Here is a 21,720-nt window from a genome sequence, read left to right on the forward strand (position 1 = left end):
CCCTTCTTTGCCAAAGGACATCTGAAAGCTGAGAGGAAATGCGCAGTTCAAGCCAGAGCTGGAGAAAGCACATTTGGCTGACCTCTGGGCTTGTTTTTCTTCTTTTTACAAGCTTCCCGCATCTTCCTCAACTTAAGAAAATGTCACGGTCCCCTAGGAGGCAGTTTCGATAAGAGGCATGGGGGTCAGATCATGTTGAAGGCAGAAGACGGGCAGTTCAAGTGGATGAAAAGGTGACATGGACCACAGGGCCTCATGTTCTCATTTTTGATTGTTTCTGTTGCTGCTGAGGGCAGCCAAGGGAGGAGAGATGTATCAACTACTACTGTTCAGTCTAGATGCAGGAGAGGAACTCCTGGAGAGGTGAAGTTTACACTCTGAAACAGGGGAAGTTAAAATACAGGTTGACCCGTGATGTAAAAAGGTGAGACCTTTGAAAAAGAAGTGAGCTTTTATTTTTAAATTTCTAAAAATTATTTTTGAATAGGTCATAGGTATGTCTAATATAAAAAACAAAAGGGTCAAACAGAGTGTACAGCAAAAAGCAAGGCTTTTCTTACTCCTTCCCAGCCCTCTACTTCTCCCAAGAGGCAACCCCTGGGACGAGTGTTTTGTATATGCATCCAGAGCTTGTCTCTGTAAATAGAAACATATATATCTCCCCATCTTGAGAAACAGCTTACCATATATACTTGTTACGCTCCTTGCTTTTGTCACTTAGCATGCACATATGGAGATTGTTCCATATAGTGCCTTTAAGAGCTACAATGTTCTTTTTAAGGCTGAGTGCTGTCCCGTTGTCTAGATGTGTCATACTTTATTTGGCCAATAAAGGACCATGTCTTAGTCATCTTTCCCTGACTAACTCCTTGCACAGCACAAAGGTCAGTAAACATTCAATGTTTGTTACAAATTTTATTTTGTACAACTTGTTCCTGTTTTTCATCATCTGTCCTTTTAGAGGCACCAATATTTTTTTCAATATTCCAGATATTTGTGTAATGTATATATTCCTGGCCATCCAAGTCTGCCTTGTGCACTGATCAAAGCTTTGCTACCTCACTTGCAAGGCCCGCCTTAATCTAGCTCCTCTCATATACCATTATTCCTCACTACTTCCTATTTTCCTGTGCTCTAAGCATCACTGTCATGTGCAAATATTTATTGATCGCTATGTACAGAAAAATTTTTTCTATTTTCTGTCATGCCTACCTCCAAGTAATTGCTTATACTAATCCTCCCACCCAGAATTTCCTTCCTTGTCTTGACCACTACTCTGCCTCTGGTTCTTTTTTTTTATATATAAATTTATTTATTTTATTTTTCGCTGTGTTGGGTCTTCGTTGCTGCACATGGGCTTTCTCTAGTTGAGGTGAGCGTGGGCTACTCTTCGCTGTGGTGCACAGGCTCTCATTGCAGTGGCTTCTCTTGTTGCAGAGCATGGGCCCTGGGCGTGCGGGCTTCAGTAGTTGTGGCATGTGGGCTCAGTAGTTGTGGCTCCTAGGCTCTAGAGCGCAGGCTCAGTAGTTATGGTGCATGGACTTAATTGCTCTGTGGCACGTAGGATCTTCCTGGATCAGGGCTCAAACCTATGTACCCTGCATTGGCAGGTGGATTCTTAACCACTGCACCACCAGGGAAATCACTTGTTCTTTTCTTTCTGAACTTTCTTAGCTTATGTGTTCAACACTCCCTAGAGTAGCAAGTAATTTTTTCTGTAATCAGGTCAAATAGGAGCTTTATGTATCTTCATGGCTCTAATAACTCTCACACATAGTAGGTTCTCAGTAGAGCTTGCACAAACGAGAATATCTCTCTGGTCCTCTGGGTTTTCTCTCCATTCTAATTTTGAGGACTTGCTTAGCTTTCCTGTTATTTCAAGGTTGTGTAAGATGGCCCCTCCCTTAGCTGATCTCCTTTAAAGGAGGAGAAGCCCTGAGATCCTGGAAGAAGGTAGATCTGGGTTCAAACTGAGCATTGCCACTGACCAGCTTTGTGACCTCGGCCTCTCTGAGTCTCAGTTTCCTCATCTGTAAAATGAGCCAGTTGGATTAGAGGATCTCTGAGGCCCATTCTATTTCTAATGGAGTTGAGACTTATAACTGTGTTTACCAATTTTTCTGGAATATATCCCTTATCCCACAAACAAACACATCTGGTTAGAAACTTCAGAGATATTCTGAAGCCTTTGGATCCCATTGGTCCTAGAAAATTACAGAATGTTACAGAAGTTCAAAACAAGATCCTCAACACTGGTCACATTAAAAAAAAAAAAATCACAGGGGATTTTGAGATCTGGCTGTAACACCAGAGATGGGTTTGTTACATTCACGAACAGGGAGAGGAAGGGAGAGCTAGAGAAGAGATCTTTAGAAGTGACTAGACAGTCCCAAAGTAAAAGTTTTACTCTTATCTATATTGATGTGCTTTCCTGCTCTCTTTCCATTGGCTTGTATTTCTATTTGCCTTGCTCTGTACAGACAGAGATCAACTTTCTTCTTTATAAAGTACTGAATATTCATTTAGCAGCCTTGATGAGTTTCACAGTAACAAAAATCAAAAGAAGTAGTGGCAAGTCACTCTTACTTAATCAGACCCACCTAGTAAAATTACCTAAGTTGTCATCAAATATTTCCATAGGCAACAGATTTATCATGCCTGGGGGAAGCTAGCTTTCTTTTCTTTTCTTATCAAATTTACTGTAATTCAAATGTAAAAATTTAAGATGTCTCTGCCTTTACTCCATTCTCTGACCTGAGAGTCAAGGTAATCTTTATTTATTTATTTATTTATTTATTTAATTTTTGGCTGTGTTGGGTCTTTGTTGCTGTGCGCGGGCTTTCTCTAGTTGTGGCGAGCGGGGGCTACTCTTTGTTGTGGTGTGCGGGCTTCTCGTTGCGGTGGCTTCTTTTGTTGCAGAGCTCGGGCTCTAGGTGCGCGGGCTCCACTAGTTGTGGCACATGGGCTCAGTAGTTGTGGCGCACAGGCTTAGTTGCTCCATGGCACGTGGGATCTTTCTGGACCAGGGATCGAGCCTGTGTCCCCTGCATTGGCAGGCAGATTCTCAACCACTGCGCCACCAGGGAAGTCCCTATTTTTTTTTTAAGGTAATCTTTAAAAACGTAGACCGGGGGACTTCCCTGGCAGTCCAGTGGTTAAGACTCAGCGCTTCCAGTGCAGGGGCCACGGATGGGTTCAATCCCTGGTCGGGGAATTAAGATCCCACATGCCGTGTGGCCAAAAAAACCCAAAAAACAAAACAAAAAACAAACATAGATTGGATCAGGTCACTCCTGTAAGTAAAATCCTTCTGGGTTTCCTGATGCGCTTTGAACAGAGTGCAGTTTAAAGCCTCCCAGCCTTTAGGCTCACTGGGCCTCTGCTTTCCTGTGGATCCACTCTGCCTTTGCTCCACCTCTTGTGGCTGCCCTGGCCTTTCACTAACACAGAAAACTCATTTCTAATCCTTTTACTGCTCCCAACTGCTGCTCATGCCTCTCTCTCTCTCTCTCTCTCTCTCTCTCTCTCTCTCTCTCTCTCTCTCTCTCTCGTTTCGTCCTTCTTGTCCTTCTCATCTCTGCCCAAATGCCACCTTCTCAGAGAGGTCTTCTTTAAGTAATTGCCTATGTCTTCCCCCAATCCAGTTATTCTCCATGACTTTTACCTCATTAGTTTCCTTCATGACGGCTATCACAATTTTCATTATCTTTTTATTTCTTACTTGAATGCTTGCTTACTTGTTTTATGGTCAGTCCCCGCCACCAAATGTTAAGCTCCACCAGGCCAGGAACCATATCAGTTTCATTCACCAGTGCATCCTCCAGTGCCAAAATGCAGCCCTGCCCATAGCAAATGGACTGTAAACACAACTGATTGGGTGAACACCCAGTCCCATACTGGACTGGAAATCAGAAGACTCAAATCCTGGTCCTATCTTTGGGAGCTGGGTAACCTAAAATTATTTAATTATTGTGAAATTAGGGGAATGTATTAGTTAGGACACCTTGATGGACCCTCTCAGCTGTGGAAATAAGTCTTATGATCACTATTGGTAGATTTTGAAATGTTAGTTTAGTAGACTCCAAGGGAGAAGGAAAATCAAATGAGATACAAATAAAATGATACCTATTTCTGGATTTTAAAAAATGAACTCTGATCTCTGATCTAATCAGAGATCAGAAGGTTTTTCAGGTTGTAATAAAAAGATCAAAATAATACTCAAATGCTTAGTCATGAAACATGATCTTTGCTTTACATTTCGGGGAAGTTTGATGCTCTGATGATAATTGTCAAGAGTCAGAAGGTTTTTCTATTATGTAGGAAAAGCAGGGACAACACACTTCAAAAGCAGGAAATTTATCCAACTATACCAAGGAAACCAGACAGCTGGATGCATCTTCAGTTGAATGTAAAGATATGTATATATTATCTGATAAAAAAACATTATACAAAGTGACAGATCTTGTCTAAGCTTGGGGCAGTGGGTACTGTAATGGAATGGAATTAATCAGCTGACAGGCATCTAGGTGTGTCAGCACTCTATAAAGGTTTTTGAGATTTGGGCTCATATAGCAGTACTATATGCCTGGAGGCATTTACCTTTTTCTCCATTTTCAAAATATTTCAAACCCAAATATGTATTTTAGATTTTATCTTCCTATACATATTCCAGTTTAAGAAATTCATCTTGTTAGATTTATTTAGAGTTGGTAATAACGGAAAGGCTTGGCTGGCTAAGGACATCACCCTGTCTGGTTCTTAAGGAGACCCGTTTTACAACCAATGTTCCTCGGTTTTTTAAAACCTTTACTCTCCCAGCTGAGAAGATGTTTAAGCCTTACTTTCTATAGTTTGTAGTTCAGAAGCAATATTTTTTTTTCGAATGTGATATTATATTAATGGATATATTCTACTCCAACTACCCTCTTATTTGTTTGGGGCCTCCCTCCCATCAGGAATCAGTGATTTACACAATTGTTCTAATTTTGCAATAAGAGCAGCATAAAATCCATTGTTTGCAACAAACACTCCAAGGTCTCTGGAAACACAAGCCGTCATTGTGTTTGTGTTACCCTTGTCTTCAGTAACCTGAGAAATGAACAATCAGTTCTGGGTGAGGGGGCATTAGGGGGAAGGAGATGGGGTATGTTTCCTGCTTGATTGTTTCAGTGCACACCAGGCCCAGTGCTGCAGGAAAAAACAGGCTGCTCTTCATGCGACTAGCTGCTGATAGGCCTACGCTCTCCTGAGTGTAATTACAGAGTGGATTACAGAATATTAGAAACTCACAGGACAGGGGGAAGGGAGCGGCTTACCTGCTTTCTGCATCACAGTATTGCTGAACAGAATGACAAGAGTGCCAAGTCTGCAGCAGAGCTAACAAACACTGAATATCTCGGGGATAACAACCTGAGACAGGCCAGAAACAATTATTTATTGAATACACTTATATATCTTCTACAGTGTGGGGTGGTTTTTCAATTTATTAGCGCAGACATCCGCTGAGATAGTTATTCATATTCGTATGTTACAGATAAGGAGACAGACACTCATGTGAAGGGGAGAAGGGGAGGAGTGTTCAGAAAGTGCATTTGATGGGGGGGGGGGGGCGGTTCACGTCCCTGGAGACTAGCTTTTGGAATCCAGGTTGGAATTTGCCGCTGAAGACTTGCCCTGCCTCCAGTCTCGGAAACGGAGGTAGGATTTTGGAGAGCCTCTTTAGGGGGAAATGGTTAAAAGTAGGAAGGTGCAGGGACTTGGGGGTGAATTTGCTATCTACTTAACAGCCCCCTTCGAGGGAAGGCATCAAGGAGTATGACCACAGCCATGCTCTGGGGAGTCCGCACCATCTCGTAGGGACAGGGTGGAGGTCTTGCGCGACTGACTAGGAGGGCGGCCCGGAACCGATAGCTGTGTGCGGGAAGTCGTGCTTTGTCTTCTCTCCCACCACTGTAGAACAAACGCTGCTAAGGACAGGCGTTGGCAAAGAGCTCTTTCCAAACAGGATTCACGGAGAGTAGGAGGGCGGGTGGGAGCTTTGAAGGAACCTCCTAATATAGGCCTGGACCCCACTGGTCTCACAACGAAGATCTGGCGAGCTCGCTTAGCGTCCGCCAGGTCTCGGACCTTCTCGGGAAGCGGGAGGGCGCCAGCGCTCGCCCTGCGTCTCCCCAACCTAGGCAGCATCTTCTTTGTAACTCGAGCTGACCCTAGCGGGCCGGATGCTATGGTAACGCTGCTCGCTCAGCTCCCAGAGGCTCGGAGGGGGGAGGCGGGCCTTGGCTGACGTCACCCAAACTCGGTTTCGGGGTGCTGCCCCACCCCCAACCCACTGTTTGCCAGAAAGGAAGCCGTATGGTAGAGGTTTTGTAAGTGAAGGGTCCAGGGGGCCGCATTAGTACAGAAGGAAGCGGTCAGGATCTCCCCCAGCGAACCTCCTCCCAACTCAGCTCCCGCAGATTTTAATTGCCCTCCAAAGAAGGTAGACGGACAGGTTGTAATTTGGAGGATTTGGCCAGACGGGCCACGTCCTTTCCTCAGCCTCAGCTAGGCCACGCCCACCACGGGGGGGCTAGTTCTAGACCACGCCCCCTCTGAGCGCACAGAAGTAAAACCGAAATGGAGGAGCAGTGATCCTGGTGAATTGAACCAGCGAAACTAACCCAGCGAAGGCCGTAGGGGGCCGTGTTTCACTTGCGTCGTCTGAGGTCGCCCCGCCCCGGCGTTTTCGCGGCGCCCTCTTGGTTTTGTGCCTGCGCGCCGCTCCCGCGAGCTCACAGGTTGGGCGAACACGCACGGAGTCGCCGGGGCGCGCAGAAGGGGAGGGGCAGGTAGCGTCAGGCGCGCGCCCGCCTGGAGCGACGCGAAGGGAGCAGGCGAGTCGGGAGGATCGGGTGGGTAGAGCGGTACGGCCGGGTTGTTTGGAGGGCTGTGCGTAGGGTCGCTCTGGGCATGAGGGCGCTCATCTCACTGAGCCGCTCGGTTCCAGGAGCCGATCCGGGGCAGCGGGCGGAGAACACCGGGTCACGCCGCTCCCGGGTAGTGTGTCCGCCAGCCCGTCGCGGGCCCTGCCGGTCAGGGTAAGCGGGCTCCCGCTTATCAGAGAGGAGCGTGAGATGAGAGAGTGTGGGAGGCCATCGGGGGCCTGCGGGAGGAAGGGGAGTGGGAGCGTGCGAGAGGGACAGGGTGTGTGAAAAGAGAAAGAGGTCCATCGACTAGTCGTCATAATAACCACCACTATCACACGATATTAATATTCTAGTGATATGTGCCAGCACCTTATATGCTTCATTCTGTTACCCCCTACAGCAGTCCTCCGAGGTGTGTACCACCATTAGACGACCCATTTTACACGAAGGGAAAACTGAGGCACGAGAGAGGTTAAGTAACTTATGCAAAGCCACACAGCTCGTCCGTGTCCTGGCTTCGAACTTAGGTCTCTCTGTCCTTAAGGCATGCAACTTAAAAATCTTCGGTTTACAAAAAAAGAAAAAAAAAAAAGAGAAGAAAGGGAGTTAGGAGGAGGAGAGGGATGAGGGTGGTTTGAAGAGGGAGAGTGATCCTGAACAGGAAGAGAAGGATGACGAGAGACGGTGTGAGTCAGAGGACCTGACTTTGGAACCTTGCGGGCTTCCCCCTTCTTGGTTCTTGCGTCCCCGCAACTTTTCCTTGCTATTCGGTGGCTTTATGAACCCGAGCTCTTGGCTCTGGAGGAGCCAAGAGAGTGGTGTCTTGGGATACTGTGTTTGGCGGGGACGGAGGACTGCGGCCCCCGCGGCCGTGGATAGAGAGAACCCTCTTCCAAGCGGCTGCCATTTGTTGTGAAGTGCTGCTACTTCCTTTTCCATCTTACCCATGCGCGGCAAAGCCTTTGTCCGGTCGTCTAGAATGGGGAAGTGATGTTTATTGTTTCCTTGCACTCTTAGCCTTAAACAAAACACAATCAGAAAAACCAAAACGTGCTTTTCTCCAGCAAGGTCTGGCACTCTGAATTGCTTGCAGAGAAAGCTTTCGGTTGCCTTTATCATTTACTTTGCTCTTCAGAGCTTTCCTGGGTTAGTAAGGAGCTTTGTTTTGGAGAAGTTTACACTGTAGATCATTGGGGGGCGAACTGCACAGTTTGTTCTACAGATGAGCGCAGGGCAGAGACCTCAGTAACTCCCGGGTTACCTTCTTATACAGTCTAGTACTGGGAAACAGCAGGTATCAGGGCTTGTATTTTGCTTTCATATAGAGTAGCTCATGTGGCAGTCAAGTTTTAAAGTCAGCCTGCAAGGCAAGCAGTGCATGCAACCAAAATTATCCTTAAAAATTCCTTAGGAAGGTGTGGAGTTGGAGGTGGCCATAGTGTTTCTCAGTAAATCCAGCACAGTCGTTTTTCCTTCTGTTTTGAAACTTGTTACTATTTCTTTGGTTGTAACCCAAGTAGAGTAATTAGGTTTACTTTTAGGGGCCCTGTTGCACAAATAAACATAAGTGAATGGCATAGAGTTATTCTGCACTGTGAGGTGCACTGTGCAGTGCTGGCTCTGAGAGGCTTAGAAGGAGGAAGACTAATAACCAAGGGGAATGGTATGTTTGTGATCCCCATTTTAGGCTCATACTGGAGCATGTGCTCACTGAGTGGAAAGTGGCAGGCAGAATTGCTAGTATTATTTTATTATTATTTCTTTTTTGGCTAGCATATCCAGTAATTTATGCTAAGTTAAATGTGTGCAGTGTGATTCCTTTTCATTGTTTGTGTGGCACTACATTTGGGGCTTGCAAGTTTTCCTAGGTAAGGGTTTGGTGGAAGAATGTCTTAAATGTTTTGCCACTGGTCTGGTTTTGACTTCCTTGTTTGTCAGATATGTATAACAATGGTTAGCTTTTAAAAATAATCCAAAAAAATTTAAAATTATAGTTGATGTACAGTGTTATATGTTACAGATGTACAACATAGTGATTCACAATTTTTTTTTTTTTTTTTTTTTTTTTTGCTTTACGTGGGCCTCTCACTGTTGTGGCCTCTCCCGTTGCGGAGCACAGGCTCCGGACACGCAGGCCCAGCGGCCATGGCTCACGGGCCTAGCTGCTCCGCGGCATGTGGGATCTTCCCGGACCGGGGCACGAACCCATGTCCCCTGCATCGGCAGGCAGACTCTCAACCACTGTACCACCAGGGAAATCCCTGATTCACAATTTTTAAACGTTATATTCCATTTACAGTTACTATAAAACATTGGCTATATTCCCTGTGTTGCACAATATATCCTTGTAGCTTATTTTTTACATAATAGTTTGTACCTCTTAATCCCCAACCCCTATATTGTAAAAAGAATTTTCTTGGAAATGGAAGCCACGGGCACTACCTTTTAAAATTAATGTCTCTGCATTTCAGTTTTCTTATCTGTAAAATGTAGAGAAAGATAGTACTGTACAAAGTTATTGTGAGTTTTCTTCACTGTTATTTTGAAGTAAACCCCACATTTCATATTGTATCACTTATAACTATTTTTCATTCTCTCTAAAAGGTGAGAACTCTTTTTTAAAAAAAACCATAACCACAGTATAACACCAGAAAGAAAAAAAAAAGAAAAATAAACAAAACCCTGAAACAAAAAACCCAAATCAGGCATTGTTCAGACTTTACTTGTCTCAAAAATGTTATAGTTTTTTTTTTTCCTATCGCTTGTTTAGAGCAGGGTTTAATTTAGGTCTGTATGTTTTGATTGACTGATAGGTCTCCTGAGAGTCTTTTACTTTTATTTCTTGTAATTTATTTGTTGAAGAAGCTGGGTTCTCTAGTTTCCTATAGAAGTTTCTGGATTTTGCTGATTGCATTTCTCTGGTGTCATTTAATATGTTTCTCTGCCTGTATTTTCTGTACATTGGTAGTTAAATCTAGAGGCTTGGTCAGATTCAAGTTAGATTTTTTTTTGGTCAAGACTGTTTCATAGTGGTGATGTGTTGTTTTGAGGCACATAATACCTGGTGGTCTCTTTTTGTGATGATTACAGCCCTAGTGATTATTTTAACAACTTTATTGAGATATAGTTTACATACTATAAAACTCACCCATTTTCATGTAAAACTCAGTGATTTTTAGTAAATTTACTGAGTTGTGCAATAATCATTTTAATGGAGTTTGGGAACATTTCTTGTCACCTCAGTAGGATACCTCATTCCCATTTATATAACTCTCAGTCCCATCCCACCATGTAGTCTTTTCTGCCTTTATAGAGTTGTCTTTTCTGGAAATTCTGTATAAATGCCATTATGATTATTGCCCAGATCTCTAAATTCATTAGGGGTTACAAAACGGTGATAATCTGTCATTCCCTATTTATTTTTATTTATACAACTTTTTTTTTTGCGGTACGCGGGCCTCTCACTGTGGTGGCCTCTCCCGTTGCGGAGCACAGGCTCCGGACGCGCAGGCCCAGCGGCCATGGCTCACGGGCCCAGCCGCTCCGCGGCATGTGGGATCTTCTCGGACCGGGGCACGAACCCGTGTCCCCTGCATCGACAGGCGGACTCTCAACCACTGCGCCACCAGGGAAGCTCTATTTATACAACTTTTATAAAGAGAAACTTTCCTTCAACTATTTGGTTACTTGGGGTTACAGTTTATATAGGAAAGACAAGATACGTATTTTTAAAAATAAGTCCATTCATTAGCATTCTCCAGTGGTGGCCAAGTAAGTTAATTTTCTTAGTTCATTATGAATCCCTGGATTTAAATCTCTATCTGAAAAGTCGTGATGCATCGTAGTAATTATCCATAATGATGTTCATATCATATTTTATTTGATGAGAGGGAGCCTCTTCATATTGTTTCCTGAGTTCTTTTGATAAAACCTTAAGAGCTTCTTAGCTGGGGAGCCTTGTTCTAAGGGTTTAATGTAAATATCTAATTGCCCTCTTTTTAAGTCTGCTCTTTGCTGCTTGGAGGCCAGAGACATTTTTTGCTTGAGTCCCTTTAGTTGCTTTTGCTTTTATGGAAATGTTTCAATTAGTGATACCCACTTCCCCTAAAGTAGTTTATGGTTGTGTCTAAAGTGACACCTAAAAGGGAGTGCATTGTTTCAGTTAGGGAAATAAGGAAGCGAAGTGGTACTGATTTAACATTAATGGGCATAGAAATGGTTTTATGCCCTTTTGCAGGGGAAAACCTTAAGCATGGTTTAGAATCGAAAGTTCTGAGCCCCAACATTTTCTTTTTTGTCTTTTTGGCCTTGCTGCATGGCTTGTGGGATCTTAGTTCCTCGACCAGGGATTGAACCTGTGCCCCTCCCCCCACAGTGAGAGCGCTGAGTTCTAACCACTGGACCGCCAGGGAATTCCCCCAACATGTTCTTAATTATGGTCAGATAGTGGAATTTACTACACGCTCAGTCTGAACTTCTGCCATTTTCTGATATTCTTGATTTCTTCATCTGCATGCCTTTAATTCATGCCCATTGTGTATAGAACAAAAATGAGAAGAAGTGGATTCTGCCTTTAAGAAGTGTTCACCCGTATTTGTTAGGAAGCTACCACAGTCTACTTAAGTTTAATTACAGTAAGTCTACTATAATTTCAGAGAAGCATCTGTAAAAGTGTAGAGTAACTTGAATAAATGGAATCTTCAAGGGTTGGTGACAAACCAATAGATTGTTTTCTCAGAAGTGCCTCAGAGAAATGATGACACTTGAGAATGCCAATTTTGTTTTGATCCAGATTCTTATTGTTGTATCTGCCTATCTTGAAAGTAGAAAGCAAAGGTTCGTTTTACTCTTTCTAGGAATTGTTCCTTAAATATGTGCGCTGGAGCCCACTCTTACATTGTGTTGAGGATCTGTGCGTGGGCTTGCGTTTTAAGGAAATCCCCTTATGATAAGCTCCTTTTTGTCTTTTTTTATAACTAAGTGTATCATTGCTATAATAACAGCATTACTCTGAGGCTGAACCATGTTGAGTTTTATCGTGCAGAATACTGTTGCCTCCCCAGTTTCCTCCCAGAATATACACTATAAATCATTCTGCTTCTGGTTGAATTATTTATACCTGCTGTCTTCTCTATTTTTATTGTTGAATTGATACTTAGTTTCTTTATAATATTGTATGTTGAAAAGTTGACATTAAGAAATTCTGATTTTCATTGTGGTTGTTCAACTTGGGATTGGTTTTTACCACTTACATCTCTCACTTCATGATCTATTTGCCTCTAGTTGTATTTGGCTTTTGGATTGTTGGGGAAAAGAATTTCCTTTTTTGGGGGAGTGGAGGGGCAAGTCCCACGTCCGTATTCCTCATACGGTGTTAGGACTTCAGTGTGAGAGTTCAGGTCCACATTCTTTCAGGCTTTCGGAGATCCCAGTACATTTAAACTGGCTAAAGTGATTCCTTTAGAAATGTTTCCATGATTTGGTCCCTGTGCAAAGTGATGTGAAAGTCATGGTAAGGGCATATTTGTGTTAACAGGGGACTATTCTGGTCTTGAGGTAGTCTGGAGAGGGCTCAAAAACTGGTTTAGGGCAATGGTTTCGTTTCTGTGCTAAAGGGCAGCTTGGGCAAAAGTTTCTTCATGTTTCTTAAGTAATTTTATTTTCTTCAAGTTAAAGAACTGAGGGAGGGAGAGTGAGTGTGTGTGTGTGTGTTTGTATGTGTGTCTGTTTTGACAAAGGCAGGTTCCCTCATCATATAAAATGGAGAATAAATATAATAGTCCTAATGTTTTAGCTTAAGCTGATGAAGCGATGGTAAAATGCTGTTTTGATGTCTTTGTTAATGTCTTAATGCCAGCATGTAAATTAATGTGATTTCAAAATATGTTTTTGAATGTAGATCAGATCAACCATTGACTTGCCCTCTAACATAGTCAGCTGAAAGCGACTTCAAGTTTCTTCAGGATGCCTGCGGCACTTGTGGAGAACAGCCAGGTCATCTGTGAAGTCTGGGCCAGCAATCTAGAAGAAGAGATGAGGAAGATCCGAGAAATCGTGCTCAGTTACAGCTATATTGCCATGGTAAAGAGCTTTACTCTGTTGGACTCACCTTCTGGTATGGACTTAGGGAATATTTAATGTGAGATTTTTGAAAGAAATGATGATACTAAAGCCATGGTAAATTAAACATCATGGAAGGTTATGTTGCTTTTATGAAACATCAAGGTAGCCTGTGTGTCTGAAAAGGATGTAACCTCTAGTATCTAGTGTTTATGATGTTACTTTTGTCTGCAAGTCTCTAAGCAGAAGGTGTCTCAGTCCATAGGGCACACCTCTTCCACAGGTATGGTGAATTTGACTGGCAGTGTTAAAGCAGTTTCTAAAAAGTAGTTGCCAACATTTAAAAATCAAGAGACCTTCCTTAAATTCCAGATTTCTGGTATCTCTGGAAGAAATGGACAGATCCGGCATTATAGGGTCTACATTCCTGCCTGACACTGAGTGGCTGGAGGGAGGCACGTATCATAGCGATATCAAGAGCCTCTTTTAGGGGCGGCATGTACCCTTTAGTTTGCTCCAGTCCCCATTACTCATACCATTTCAGTACCCTGCACACTTTACTCTGTTACGTTAGCTGCCTGGTTTGCAACTCCTGCTGTGGAGGGTATAGAATTATGTCTTTAGCCTGGTATTCAGAACTCTCTCTGATCTTGTTCCAGGTTTTTTACTTTAAGCCAAATGTGGCTATTTATTACTTTTGTTGAATGGCTGTTTCACTTTCCTATATTTGTATTTTTATTTATATAGTGTTTTGTTCTCAACCTAGACTGTTCCTAATTAACTGTATATGAACCAAGAATGTACTTTTTTTTTTGGCGGGGTTGGGGGCGTGTTGCGTGGCTTGTGGGATCTTAGTTCCCCGACCAGGGATCGAACCACTGGACCGCCAGGGAATTCCCGAACCTAGAATGTTCTTAATAGACCTAGAGTTAGTCAACTACTTCTATTCACATCCTGCTTAGGATCTCCAAGTTGTTGTGTAAACCTTCATGTTTCTACTGCTCCTTCTGAATACATCAGTGAAATCAGTATTTTAAGGTGAATTTTTGTGCCTGAGCTTGGGGCTTCTCACATAACTTTTATAAATTGAGATAAAACTTTTATTTATGAATGGTCAAGTCAGCATTCGGTGTTTGTTGTTGTTGTTTTCAGCATTCAGTGTTCTGTGAAACCTTACGATGAGAGACTTTTTCCTTTTCTAGGACACAGAATTTCCAGGTGTTGTGGTGCGACCCATTGGTGAATTTCGTAGTTCCATAGATTACCAGTATCAGCTTTTACGGTGCAATGTTGACCTTTTAAAAATTATCCAGCTGGGCCTTACATTCACGAATGAGAAGGGAGAATATCCTTCTGGAATCAACACTTGGCAGTTCAACTTCAAATTCAACCTTACGTAAGTGTCTGGGACACTTCTCAATGTTATTCTTAGATTTGTTACATTTGTACAGACTGATTTCTAACTGATTTTATTAATTTTAAGTTTTGTTTCCACCAAACCCAAGTAGGGGTTGGAGAGAGTAGTCAAGCAGAAGATGGAGTAAGGAATCTCAAAAAGTAGTAAAGTCCCTCTTGAAGAACTCTTACAAGTTGACAATAAAAGGACAGCCTAATTAAAAATGGGCACAAGGGGGCTCCCCTGGTGGCGCAGTGGTTGAGAGTCTGCCTACCGACGCAGGGGACGCGGGTTCGTGCCCCGGTCCGGGAAGATCCCACATGCCGCAGAGCGGCTGGGCCCGTGAGCCATGGCCGCTGAGCCTGCATGTCTGGAGCCTGTGCTCTGCAACGGGAGAGGCCACGACAGTGAGAGGCCCGTGTACTGCAAAAAAAAAAAAAAAAAAAAAAAGGGCACAAGGACTTCCCTGGTGGCACAGTGGTTAAGAATCTGCCTGCCAGTGCAGGGGACACGGGCTTGAGCCCTGGCCTGGGAAGATTTCCTGTGCCACGGAGCAACTAAGCCTGTGCACCACAACTACTGAGCCTGTGCTCTAGAGCCTGCGAGCCACAGCTACTGAGCCCACGAGCCACAACTACTGAAGCTCGCCTGCCTAGACCCTGTGCTCCGCAAAGAGAAGCCACTGCAATGAGAAGCCTGCACACTGCTACGAAGAGTAGCCCCTGCTCGCCACAAACAGAGAAAAGCCCGTGCGCAGCAACGAAGACCCAACACAGCCATAGATAAATAAATAAATAAATTTAAAAAATGGGCACAAGATCTGAATAGACATTTCTCCAAAGAAGATTTAGAAATGGCTAATAAGCTTATGAAAAGATGGTCACCACCATTAGTCGTTAGGGAAATGCAAACCAAAACCATGAGATACTACTTCATACCCACTAGGTGGCTATGATCAGAAAAACATAACAACAAATGCTGGTGAGGGTGTGGAGAAATTAGAACTCTCATATATTGCTACTGGGAATATAAAATGATGCAGCCTCTTTGGAAAACAGGCACTTTCTCAAAAGGTTAAGAATAGAGTTAGCGTATGACCCAGCAATTCCACCCAAGAGAAATGAAGACATACATCCATGTAAAAACTTGTATGTGAGTGTTCATAGCAGCATTATTCATAAAGGCCCCAAATTGGAAACAGTCCAAATGTCTGTGATCTGAGGAATGGCTATATGTGGTATATCCATGCCATGGAATGTTACTGCACAGTACAGAGAGAGTAAGTACTGACATATGCTATACATGGATGAGTTTTGAAAACATTATGCTAAGGGAAAGAAGCCAGACACAAAAGATCACATTCTTAACCACCGCGCCACCAGGGAAGTCCTGCTTTTCATTAAATGATGAGAAAATGTGGATCTTTCATAATTAAGACACTTATCTTGTGGGGGAAAAATCCCATTTTTCTGTCTGTCACAGGTAAGATTACTTTGTGTGTTTGCTAGAATACTGGAAGGAATTAATTGATTTATTCTTAAATTATTAAAGTATTTCAAGAATACTTACTCTAGGGACTTCCCTGGTGGCGCAGAGGTTAAGAATCCACCTGCCAAGGCAGGGGACATGGGTTTGAGCCCTGGTCCAGGAAGATCCCACAGGCTGCGGAGCAACTAAGCCCGTGCACCACAACTACTGAGCCTGTGCTCTAGAGCCCATGAGCCACAACTGCGGAGCCTGCATGCCACAACTACTGAAGCCCACATGCTGCAACTACTGAAGCCCCCGCGCCTAGAACCCGTACTCCACAACGAGAAGCCACTGCCATAAGAAGCCCACGCACCACAACGAAGAGTATCCCCCGCTCGCCACAACTAGAGAAAGGCCGCATGCAGCAGTGAAGACCCAACACGGCCAAAAATAAATAAATAAAATATAAAAAAATAAATAAAAAAAAAGAATACTTATTCCGTAATTTATAAGGTGATGGTAATATTGTTGCCCACTACTCTGTTACCTTACCACCAGCTAAGAAATAAACACCTTCTCTTTTTAGAGAGGACATGTACTCCCAGGATTCCATAGATCTCCTTGCTAACTCAGGACTGCAGTTTCAGAAGCATGAAGAGGAAGGGATTGACACATTGCACTTTGCAGAGCTGCTTATGACATCAGGGGTGGTTCTCTGTGACAATGTCAAATGGCTTTCATTTCACAGGTCAGTCTCGAGAGTGTTTCTCTCTTCCTTTGGAAGCAAGGAATTGAATTCTTATGTTATTTTTGCAGTCCTCTGGCACTCTTTTGTTGCTCACTAGCAGTTATAAAGTTGAAATGGTAACAGTTGCTTACATTTCAGTTTTTCAGAAAACACTTTGGAGCACATGCTGGTTTATTTCACACAGTACTAGGCTGTATCATGTGGCTGCAGTGGGCATATGCCAAGTGGAAAGATGGAGGGTGGGAAGGATGGAAGCACTTGGTCATCTCTTTCTCGTCATTTAAATGGCTGGCCTGGAGTTTCCTGGGTACTCAAAAGCCAAATTCCCCTTAGGAGAAGTTATTTTACCTTTCAGTACCTTTTCTTTTTTTTTCTGGTCGCCCCGCCTGGCCTGTGGGATCTCAGTCCCCAACCAGGGATTCAACCTGGGCCACAGCAGTGAAAGTGCCAAATCCCAACCACTAGCCCCCCCTAGGGGACTCCATACCTTTCAGTACGTTTGAATTTTTGATGAATAAAACCCACATTTATAAACCCTTGGGTTCTCTTGTATATCTCCCATATTAATCTGTTATGTGGTTATTTAATGGGAAGCTCAGAGGACAGGATAAACTACTTTGGAAAACTGAAAGTTCCTACCATGAGGTAGCGTCCTAAGCTCTGAGAAATAAAGCAGTTCAGTGCTGGGGCCTGTTCACTCCTGCTCTTTCACCTTACTGCCTCATCCTTTCCTCGTAGTGGCTATGATTTTGGCTACATGGTAAAGTTGCTTACGGATTCTCGTTTGCCAGAAGAGGAACATGAATTCTTTCACATTCTGAACCTTTTCTTCCCATCCATTTATGATGTGAAATACCTGATGAAAAGTTGCAAAAATCTTAAGGTACACAATATTTTTCTTAATAGCAGTAATGACAACAAGAAGACAAAAATGCAGACTTATCATTTTGCTTTATTGCAGTTTGTTCAGCATGTGTCCTTGAGTACCTGCTAGGTGCCAGCATGGTGCTAGACAGGGTATATAGAGAGTTGATTGGCACAGGGATTTGTGTGGTAACTGTCTTTAACCTGGGCATGAAGGGAGCCTTCTGCTACTCTCACCCTAAGGCAGGCATTCTTCACTTAGGGCCCACGAACCTAGTGAAACAGTTGGAGACATGAGGTATATGTATGATATGTTAGGAATGGGGTCTACAGTGTACCAGGCTCTCAGAGGGGTTCTTAGCTCTAGACAATTTAAGAACTCCCTCCTCTAATAAATTGTTGATATAAGAGGTTTGCCATCTAGAATTGGATTGGCATTTACTACTTCCCCAACCTTGTTTTACAGCAGTGAGGACTTTCAGGGGCGGAGGTCTGACAAAATTAACGATACAGAAAAGAACGATCAGAGTGAAAAGTGGAATATAACACAGTGTATCATTTGGAGGGCTGAAAAGGGGATACTGCTGGGGAAGACCTGTTAAGTAAATGGCCTGTTCCTACTTCCTGTCACCACAAGAAGTAAACTCAAGAATAGACATAGTTGACTCCAGTAGAGAAGTGGGGTCTGTAATATTATATTTGTTTTCCTTACATCTCCAGGGAGGTCTTCAGGAAGTTGCTGATCAGTTGGATTTGCAGAGAATTGGAAGGCAGCACCAGGCAGGCTCAGACTCACTGCTAACGGGAATGGCATTCTTCAGGATGAAAGAGGTAAGGCAAAGGTTTTTTGGGCTGAGGTTTGTTGAAAATTTATAGTTTCTCTTGGAAGTTGGTGATCACCTTGAAAGCAGTGTTTTGTTTTTTTTTTTGGTTGGTTTGTTATGCATGTATTCAGTATATTAGATGTGATTTGGGAGGCAAAGAAGCATTCTGAAATGGAGGTCACTCAAGTGTACTTGGTGTTCCTAGCACCTCTCATCCTTGCAGTTATTTGCTTTTCTTCTGATTTCTATAATATGAACACATTTGTGAAACCACCCACTTATTTTATGCTAAGTTCTATTAATTATCAAATGTCCCACAGCTAACATCATATTCAGTGGTGAAAAACTGAAAGCTTTTCCTCTAAGATCAGGAACAAGACAAGGATGCCCACTCTCTCCACTTTTATTCAACATGTTATTGGAAGTCCTAGCTGGAGAAGTTAGGCAAGAAAAAGAAATATAAGGCATCCAAATCAGAAAGGAGGAAAACTCACTATTTGCAGATGACATATATAGAAAACCCTAAAGACTCCACCAAAAAACTGTTAGAATAAACGAATCCAGTAAAATTGCAGGATAAAAAATTAATATAAAAAATATGTTGTTTCTGGGCTTCCCTGGTAGCGCAGTGGTTGAGAGTCCGCCTGCCGATGCAGGGGACACGGGTTCGTGCCCCGGTCCGGGAAGATCCCACATGCCGCGGAGCGGCTGGGCCCGTGAGCCATGGCTGCTGAGCCTGCGCGTCCGGAGCCTGTGCTCCGCAGTGGGAGAGGCCACAACAGTGAGAGACCCGCGTACCGCCAAAAAAAAAAAAAAAAAAAAAAAGTTGTTTCTATACACTAATAGTGAACTATCAGAAAGAGAAATTATGAAAACAATCCCATTTACAGTTGCATCAAAAAGAATAAAATAACCCTGGAATAAATTTTACCAAGGAGGTGAAAGACCTGTATACTGAAAACTCTAAGACATTGATGAAAGAAATTGAAGAAGACACAAATAAATGGAAAGATATTCCAGGCTCATGGATTGGAAGAATTAATATTGTTAAAATGTCCATACTACCCAAAGTAGTCTACAGATTGAATGTAATCCTGATCAAAATTCCAGTGGCACTTTTCACAGAAATAGAACAAATAATCCTAAAATTTGTATGGAACCACAGAAGACTCCAAATAGCCGAAGCAATCTTGAGGAGGAAGAACATAGCTGGAAGCATCATGCTCCCAATTTTGCCCTCTGAGGTGCCTTTGGCAATGTCTGGAGACATTCTCGGCTGTCATGACCTGTGGGAGTTGGGTTGTGTGCTACCAGCCAGGGATGCTGCTGAACATCCTACAGTGCTACAATACACGGGACAACCTTCCTCACCCCCCAGCAGAGAGTTATCCTGCCTAGTAGTGCCCCAAAGGGTGAGATACCTTGCTGTGTATGTGCTTCCTATCCATTTTCTCACTCGTAACAACCTATTATTATATTACCCATTTTATGGATAGGAAACCGTGGCTTAAGGAGCGTTGAAGTGATTTTTCTAAGATCACACAGTGAGTCAGTCTGAGTCTAGAGCTCAAGCTCTTCACCATTGCACTGCCTGTTAAAGAGAAGGGAGGAGATAGAGGCAGTTGTATTAAACAGCAACAGCAGCACAGGGATCCTGGCAGTAAAAACTCATGGAAAGTGGAAGTCTATTCAGAAAGGGGAGCCTATGTAGAGAGAAAGGAGCATGAAAAGACTGTGTAGGAAAGGTCTGGAGCCTTTCTTTATGAAGTTAGTTTCTAGTTGGCTAGATTTTCAAGGCTTTAAGAGAGCTGGGAGGTGCTGATGTAGTAGTGTTGCGGCTTGGCCTGATTCTTGGCATGACTCTTGGCATGATTCTCACCAGGGGTTCTCTGTCCTATTCTGCAGTTGTTTTTTGAGGACAGTATTGATGATGCCAAGTACTGTGGGCGGCTCTATGGCCTAGGCACGGGAGTGGCCCAGAAGCAGAATGAGGATGTGGACTCTGCCCAGGAGAAGATGAGCATCCTGGCGATCATCAACAACATGCAGCAGTGATGGCGGCGAGGCTCTGCGCGGCGGGCCTGGTCCCAGAGTGGTGCTTAGTGTGCTGACTGTGTATACTTAACCTTCCTCCCCAAGAGAAGACGCTTCTTTGAGCAAACCGTACCTACCATCTGCGTTGACAGAAAGACTTGTTTTACTGAAGACAAAAGATGTCTTTTAGATCCAGAAGAAGGGAGTTTGCTCTGAATTTGTAAACAAGTCTTCCCTATTCCTCATCCCTAAGCCTCTCTTCTCCAGTTGCCTCCTGCCACCAGCATCCATGGCTCCTTTGACACCTTCTAAAATCCAGGACAAGTCAGAAACAAACTAGTAAAATGTATATAACTCTTACTTGTGTCATTCTTTTTCTTTTAAATTTGTTGCTAATCTCTGAGGATGAAAACTTCTTGCTGTGATTCTCAGCTGAGCTGAGGGCTTCAAGGGAAAGTGGAACCAAGTGGTGGTCTTGTGAAGCGGGTTATAGATGTTGAGCCTTTCCTTTCCTTCCTTTCTTTTCGTTTATTTTGACCCTTCTCGAGGACATCTGCTTTCCTCACACTTCGTTGGTCTTCATGTATTATCCCGTGGAAATGAATTACTCAGTGCTGAAATATGAAGACCAGATAATGAAAACTTCCCTTAAAAACAAAATTCTACTGAATCTGTCTACCCTTTATTCACAAGGAACTCCAGAATGGGTATTAACTTAACCACTTCCTTTAAGTCTGTGTTCCATTGTGCCACTGAGATTTGCTGTCACATGTGCATCATTTGAAATCATTTTAAGTTTTCATTTCATAAAATACCTTGGATTTGATCCCGAAGGAAATTACTAAGAGCAGGTTTTTGGATCATAAGTCTTACATTTTCAGTAATGTGATTTCAGATGGTCGTCTGTACTCTCCTGCCTCTCTTCTCTGTTTTCCCTGCCTTTCCTTTTCAGCAAACTGAGGAGAAGTTAGGGAGATGGGTTATGGTGAGTACCAGAAATGTGAGTCTTTAAAGTTATAGTGGTTACATGTAAACAGGACAGTAAGGAATTTGGGTTATAGGGTTCTCTTGGAGTAATATCCTACAACTGGGGTAGGAAGCTCAGGACTGTGGTTTTTTTTTTTTTAACTAGTCATTTAAAAAGTACACTGTATTTTTTTTGAATGACTACAGTATGGACAATTTCAAAAAACCAAAAACTCCTTTGGAATAGTGGAAATGAAAACTGGTAACTCACTGAAGTGGTTGAATAGTCTTGCATATTAAAAGCTTATGGAAAACTCAATTTAAAATGATTCAAAAATGTCAAGTATTATACGCTGGTATTTAAGATGCTTGTAAATATTATTTATGTTTTTAATTTTGTAAAATAAAGATTTCTTTTTAACCACTGGCATGAAGGTTTGGTCTTTCAAA

The 21,720-nt window shown here is 43.0% G+C and overlaps 1 protein-coding gene across 4 annotated transcripts in view; it reads left to right on the forward strand.

The window, feature by feature from the left end:
• Nucleotides 1-17: 17 nt before the first annotated feature.
• The window catches only part of CNOT8 (CCR4-NOT transcription complex subunit 8), a 58,843-nt gene continuing 37,140 nt past the window's right edge, over nt 18-21,720 (forward strand). Inside the window, exons 1-7 of one of the 4 annotated variants that reach the window (XM_081233776.1) lie at nt 18-233; nt 12,808-12,989; nt 14,171-14,364; nt 16,421-16,582; nt 17,321-17,465; nt 18,167-18,277; nt 20,176-21,698. In XM_081233776.1, coding sequence (XP_081089902.1) covers nt 12,873-12,989; nt 14,171-14,364; nt 16,421-16,582; nt 17,321-17,465; nt 18,167-18,277; nt 20,176-20,325 — 879 coding nt within the window. In that variant the 5' untranslated portion in view covers nt 18-233; nt 12,808-12,872 and the 3' untranslated portion in view covers nt 20,326-21,698. Of the gene's footprint in view, nt 234-6,676; nt 6,780-6,948; nt 7,080-12,807; nt 12,990-14,170; nt 14,365-16,420; nt 16,583-17,320; nt 17,466-18,166; nt 18,278-20,175; nt 21,699-21,720 lie in introns of those variants that run through there. The other 3 variants (XM_081233775.1, XM_081233774.1, XM_081233777.1) reach the window with 3 other exon arrangements.

This window comes from Mesoplodon bidens, assembly GCF_964165515.1.
Source record: "Mesoplodon bidens genome assembly, chromosome: 4".
NCBI lineage: Eukaryota > Metazoa > Chordata > Mammalia > Artiodactyla > Ziphiidae > Mesoplodon > Mesoplodon bidens.